This window comes from Orycteropus afer, unplaced genomic scaffold, assembly GCF_000298275.1.
Source record: "Orycteropus afer afer isolate SDZICR_OR568_19922 unplaced genomic scaffold, OryAfe1.0 scaffold00291, whole genome shotgun sequence".
Taxonomy (NCBI): Eukaryota; Metazoa; Chordata; class Mammalia; order Tubulidentata; family Orycteropodidae; genus Orycteropus; species Orycteropus afer.
In genome coordinates this window covers 3,617,016-3,623,754 of record NW_006921878.1, presented here as the reverse complement: position 1 = coordinate 3,623,754, position 6,739 = coordinate 3,617,016, and the positions used below count along the sequence as shown (strand labels likewise).

General features: G+C 49.0%; 1 protein-coding gene across 1 annotated transcript in view; it reads left to right on the top strand.

Annotated features, from left to right (window-relative positions):
- Positions 1-1,083: 1,083 nt before the first annotated feature.
- The window catches only part of MYDGF (myeloid derived growth factor), a 25,713-nt gene continuing 20,057 nt past the window's right edge, over positions 1,084-6,739 (top strand). The window contains exons 1-3 of the mRNA XM_007951104.1: positions 1,084-1,260; positions 2,778-2,828; positions 3,004-3,011. Coding sequence (XP_007949295.1) covers positions 1,084-1,260; positions 2,778-2,828; positions 3,004-3,011 — 236 coding nt within the window. The remainder of the gene's footprint in view (positions 1,261-2,777; positions 2,829-3,003; positions 3,012-6,739) is intronic.

The window sequence follows — 6,739 nt, the reverse complement described above, 5'->3', positions numbered from 1 at the left end:
TTCAAATCCACCCAGAGGGACCTAAGAAAGGCCTGGTGATCTACTTCTGAAAAAAATAGCCACTGAAAATCTTAAGCAGTTCTGCTCTGACAACACATGGGGTCATCATGAGTTGGCATCGACACCGGTGGCAACTGGCATTGAAGTTGTGTGCTTCTGCCAACACTGTCACAGAGGTGATGCTGGGTCCCTCTCCACACACAAGGAGCTCCGGTGGCATAGTGGTTAAAACTGCTAACCAAAAGGTCGGCAGTTCAAACCTACCAGCTGCTCCGTGCAAGATGACTCAATCGCTATCAGTCAGCATCCATCTCAAGGCAGAGGGTTTCCCCAGTGCATTGTATGAGCCCTACCTGGGGTTAATTTCTCTCATTAGTGATTGGAGTTAACCTTGCCCACCAGGCTAAGGTGATGTCAGCTTGGTGTCTCCTCTGTAAACTTAACTCTTTTCCCCTTTGTAATAAGTAAGTAGGAGCCCTGGTGGTGCAAAAGTAAGTGCTCTTCTGCTAACCTGAAGGTTGGAGGTTCAAACCCACCCACCAGCACCGGAGGAGAAAGACCTGGCGACCTGTTCCCCGTGAACATTACAGCCTAACAAACCCTATGGGCGCAGTGTTACTCTGTGAGTCAGATCAACTCAGCAGCAGCCAAGAACAACAAATAAGTATCTTCGGAGGAAACATTTTGAGGCTATGCAAATATCCTTAGTTACCACACTTTCTCCCACTAAATTTTAGCATCCATCTGCGGATCTTGCGTATGAGGTGGCTGCCTAACTGGGATTTTTGCTTTCACTCATTCCTTCTGCATTTATGCACTGAAAGACCTGTAGGATCAATCCCAGGGTTAGGAACTGGGGGAGTATTGGACCCTAAGCCCAAAGAAAGAGCCCTCCACCAGCTTCTTCAAGGAAGTATTGTCCTTTCCAAGCCCCGCCCCCAAGATGGTGGCCCCAGAGCGCGGAGAAGGCGGGGCCACGCTGGATCACGCGGCCCCGAACGCCGACGTGGCCTTCGACAGACGCCCCACGTGTCCCTCGCCGCGCCCCGTCCGCCGCGCTTGCCCGGTGGACCCAGTCCCAAGATGGCGGCGCCCAGCAGACGGAGGAATAGCGGCAGTGTCGCGAACTTGTGGTCCGCGCTGCTGCTGGCAGCCGTGGCGCTGAGGCCGGTCGAGGCGGCGTCCGAGCCCACGACTGTGGCATTTGACGTGCGACCTGGCGGTGTCGTACATTCTTTCTCCCAGAGCGTGGGCCCTGGGGTACGTACCACTGTCTCCCGGGGGACTAGAGTGATGGCGACCGGGGGTGGAGCCTCGGGATGGGTTTCGGATCTTGGGGGCGAGGCCTGAGGAGGGGGCATTGTCTTTCAAGGGGCGGGACCTCCCGAGCGCTGGCGACATTGAGGCGGGGTGGTCACCGGCCTCAGGCCCTATCATGCTCAGGGACATCTCCAGGTCATGGATCACTGCTCATTAGCCTAAGCGTCCACCCAACATATCCCAAGACTGGCGAGTCAGGCGAGTCCCTGGTCCGTGGAAGGCAGTGCAGACCCAGCAGCGGGGAGAGACGGGAGCAGGCCTACGAGCTCGCGGGCCCTCTGGGCGCTGTTGTGTGTGGTAAATTCTAACTCATAGCGAGCCTTTATTGCAGAGTAGAACTGCCCCTGAGGTTTCCTAGGCCGTCATCTTTACAGGAGCAGATAGCCAGGTGTTTCTCCCGCAGAGCTTTCGAGTGAGTTCAAACCACTGATCTTTTGGTTAGCCGCTGAGTGCTTAACTGTGGTGGCACAGGGCTGCTCCAGGCCTACCTCGGGTCAGTTTCTCTGCAGCTCAAAACAAGGAGGAAGTGGACAGATGGTGCTTCTTCCTTCCCTTGCACAAAAGACACCAACTTTTTCATTAAAGTGGCAAGGCCAGCCCTCAGAGGAGGAGCTTACCTGTAGCCAGCAGGCTTGGGTCTAGCCCAGTTCTGTCCCCAGCTTACTAAAGAAATCACTTCCTCAGTTGCTGTTTCCCTGCTGGCAGATATGGTATCAGTAGCTACTATATGCAGAGTACTTCTGTATAGCCAAGTACTGTGTTAAGTGCTTTACACGTTAGGCCCATTTGACCAGTTAAAAACAAATTGCTGTCCCGTCGAATCCAACTCATAGCAACCCCATGTGTGTCACAGTAGACCTGTGCTCTGTAGGGTTTTCAGGAGCTGATTTTTTGCAAGTAGATTGCCAGCCCTTTCTTCTGAGGCATCTCTGAATGCAGACAGATCTCCAACCTTTTGGTTAGCAACTAAGCACATGAACCGTTTGCACCACTCACGCACTTCTAGGCCCATTTTACAGCTATGAAAGAGGCTCAGAGAGGTTTTCACATGCCTAGACCCCCAAAGCAGAACAGAGGTGGGGCCCCAGGGGTTCCTGCTTCCAGAACCTGTGTTCCTAGAGGGGTGAGCACTGGAGGGTGACTTCTCCCTTCCTGTTCTTCATTCACTAGGAGCCACATGAGTTGTTTCTTCTGACTCAGGGGCTCCCTAGTAGGGCGACAGGTGGAGGAGTTTGGAGGCTGAAGTCACTGGCAGGTACCACAGGGTTGGTGTCCAAGATTGTCAGCCAGAGGAATGTTGGTGTACCTCTGTTCACCTTAGTATACCTGCTCAAAAGGGGGAAATCTCACTTCACTGCACCATCTTGCTCAGGATCTCAGCAGAAGTCCTAAGACCCTGTACCTTGGGCCCTAAGAACACCACCTACCAAACCTTTTTTTCTCTCTCCCTGCTCTAGGACAAATATACTTGCATGTTCACCTATGCTTCACAAGGAGGAACCAACGAGGTGAGTTGTTCAAAACCAAAGTTCAGGCACATGTCCACTTTCCTACAGAGACATTCTCCAGTTGGCAATGGGACTGTGGTCATACATTCCTTATCGTGCCCTCCTTGAACTATTCTTGCCTAACCAATAGGAAGGAGACTCAGTTTGAGTGGTGACTGCAGCATCCTCTCTCTAGCCTCTGCAGTGAGAAGACCTGAGGGCAGAGGGAGGGCTGGGGGAGAGGAGACTGATGCTGCCATGAGCCTCTGCCGTTGAGTCAGCTCTGACACATGGTGACCCCATGTGTGACAGAGCAGAATGGCGCCTGGGCCTGGGCCATTCTCAGAGTCCTTGGCATGTTTGAATCCATTGTGTGGCTCATGGGCCAGTCCATCTCACTGAAGGACCCTCACCGTGGCTGGCCTGCTGCTTCCCCAAACAGTGTCCAGCCTCCAGTGATCAGTCCCTCCTGACGACGTGTCCAAAGCACATGAGTGGAAGTGTTCTGTTGGGATCATAAGGTTTTTATTGGCTGAATTTTTTTTTTTTTTAGTTAATTTTTTTTTTTTTTTTACCCTCTAGTTAGTGGTTTAAGGAGCTCTGGTGCTGTAGTGCCTAAGGCATTTATTTGACTACTAACCAGAAGGTTGGCAGTTCAAATCTACCAGCTGCTCCACGGAAGGAAGATGGGGCAATCTACTTCCGTAAAGATTTACCACCTGGGAAACCCAGTGGGGGTCACTGTGAGTCAGAATAGACTCCATGGCAGTGAGTTTAGTTTTTGGTTGCTTTGAGTTAGTGGTTTACCCTCTCTCCCCCTCCTGGTAACCATCAACAAATATTTCTTCTCTTGTGAAACCCTTTTCTTGACTTTTTTCAATAATGATCTCATACAGTGTTTGTCCTTTGATGATTGACTGATTTCACTCACTATAATGGGCTCTAAGTTCATCTGTGTTATGAGACATTTCACAGATTCATCATTGTCCTTGAACGCTGTGCAGTATTCCATTGTGTGCATGTACCATAGTTTGCTGACCCATTCCTCCACTGATGGGCATTTAGGTTGTTTCCGCCTTTTTGCTGTTGTGATGGTGCTGCAATCAACATGAGTGTGCATTATCTGTGTCACAGCTGTTAGTTCTCTAGGATATATCCCTAGTAGAGGGATTGCTGGATCATGTGGTATTTCCATTGGCTGATTTTTCAGAGATAGTTTGCCAGGCCTTTCTTCCTAGTCTGTCTTAGTCTAGAAGCTCTGCTGAAACCTGTCCACCATAGGTGACCTTGCTGGTTGTGGTAGTTAAGTTTTTGTGTCAACTTGGCTGGGCCTGGTGGAATGGCTGGGCAGCTGGATGTAGTATTCCCCATGATGAGACTGGTAATCAACTCCATGGTGGAATCTACTATAAGCAGCTGAGTAGCTGCCTTTGGGTATGTGGTCTGCTTCCTGTATATAAGCAGGAGCTTTGGGAATGGTCTCTAGCCTTTGGCACGCTTGGACCCTGCATGTAGCCGTGTCGTTGCTCAGCAGCCTGCTATGCTCTGCCGACCTTGGGACTTACAGTGGACTTAAGTTAATAGCCTGCCATGTGGATTGGTAACACTGGGACTGTGCCTTTTTACTTGTCAACCTTGGGGCTTCTCAGCCTCAGCAGCTAGCAGCTGTATGAGTGAAGAAACGCCTCTAGCTCCAGTGGGCCAGGAGTAGGAGGCAGAGCTGGACTCCAAGGTTGAGGGGCTTTCACCCAGCCCCTAGAGCCTGGCACTTTGAATTTGGACTTAAAGCCTCCAAATTGTAAGAACAAACTCCTGTTTGTTAAGGTCATCCCATTTGTAGTATGTTTTCCTGTCAGAGTAGCACTAGGAACCAGAACACTGGTATTTGTAATACCAGTGGCTTCCCACAGCAACACACAGCTACCACAGTACATCAGCTGACAGACAGGTGTGGAACCTTTATTAGAGGTTGAATTAACCTGGTAATGTGATTCCAAAAGGTCAGCCATTGAAAACTCCACAATGAACAATAATACCAGGGAGTACACGCTCCTTAGAACCGTCAACCACGGGGGATCAGAAGGGTAGCATGTGCAGAGGGACATGGCTTAGAGGACAGGAGCGCGTAGGAAAGAAGGACACAGGGAGGAAGGGAGAAGAGAGCAATTACATTAGAGAGATTGCGATCAATGTTGTGAAACAAAATGTGTATGAACTCTTGCATAGAAAACCAATTTTCTGTGTAAACTTTCACCAACATCACAATAATAATAATAAAAATTTTAAAAAGAGAAAATAATAGTAATAATAAGAAGAAGAAGGAGCCCCGGGGAGCAGAGTTCTGCTGTGACACATGCGGGGTCACCATGAGTCAAGACTTGGTACCAGCTGCTTCGGGTTTTTCTAGTTTCTGGTCAGCTGAGTGGTGCAAACAGTTAATGTGCTCGGCAGCTAACCAAAAGGTTGGCGATTCGAGTCCACCCAAATGCACCTCAGAAGACAGGCCTAATGACCTGCTTCCAAAAACTCAGCCATTGGAAAGCTCCAGAGCACAGTTCTTCTCTTTATTTTCTTTGTGGTGGTAGATACCTGACTGTTTGCATTTATCAGAACTCATTAATCTTTACACTAAAACAGGTGAATTTCACTCTGTGCTCATTATATTAATAAAAAATAATAGCCAGCTACCACGTTGGGTCACCTGCTGTACCACACCACTTGTCCTCATAATACCCGTAGGACACAGGTGTTTTGTCCCTATCTTACAGATAAGACTCCCGAAGCTTAGGCCGAGTAAGACACCCACGAACACAGCTCATAAAAGTGTCTGATGTCAATACCCAAGTGTTAACCACAGCTCCTGCAGCCATCCCACCCTGCAGCAAATCTGCCTGACACCTTAACCACAGTCGGGACGAGGGCCACGTGCCCACAGGGACAGGATGACCTTTCAGAGGCAAGGTGGTGGTGGTGTTCGGTTGTTAGGTGCCATCGAGATGGCTCTGACACGTGGCAACCCTGTGTATGACAGAACGAAACACTGCCTGGTCCTGCGCCAGCCTCACCATCCCTGCTACACCTGAGCCCATCATCACAGCCACTGGGTCAGTCCAGCTTGTTGAGGGTCTTCCCCTTTCTCGCTGACCCTCCACTTTACCAAGCTTGATGTCCTCCAGGGAATAGTCCCTCTGACAACATGACCAAAGTATATAAGATGAAGTCTGGCCATTCTCACTTCCAAGGAGCATTCTGGCTGCACTTTCTCCAGGACAGACCTGTTAGTTCTTTTGGCAGTCCATGGTACTTTCAGCATTCTTTGCCAGCACCACAGCTCAAAATCATCAATAATTCTTCAGTCTTCCTTATTCATTGTCCAGCTCTCACATGCATATGAGGAAATTGAAAATACCAGGCTCACCTTAGTCCTCCAGGAGACATCTTTGCTCTTCAGCACTTGAAAGAGGTCCTTTGCAGCTGATTTGCCCAGTGCTATATGTCATCAGATGCCCTGACTGCTGCTTCCATTGGTGTCGATTGTAGAACCAAGCAATGTGAAGTCTTTGACGATTTCAATCTTTTCTCCATTTATCATGATGCTGATTAGAATAGGTCCAGTTGTGAGGATTTTTGTTTTCTTTACATTGAGATGTAATCCATACTGCAGACTGTATTCTTCAATCTTCATCACTAAGTACTTCAAGTCATCCTAACTTTCAACAAGCAAAGTTGTGTCATCAGCATATCTCAGGTTGTTAATGATTCTTCCTCCAATCCTAATCCCACTTCCTCTTCATATACTCCAGCTTCTCAGATTATTTGCTCAGCATACAGATTGAATAAATATGGTGAAAGGATACAACCCTGATGTACTCCCTTCGTGATTTTAAACCATGCTTCTTCTTGTTGTTGTTATGTGCCATTGAGTCGGACCC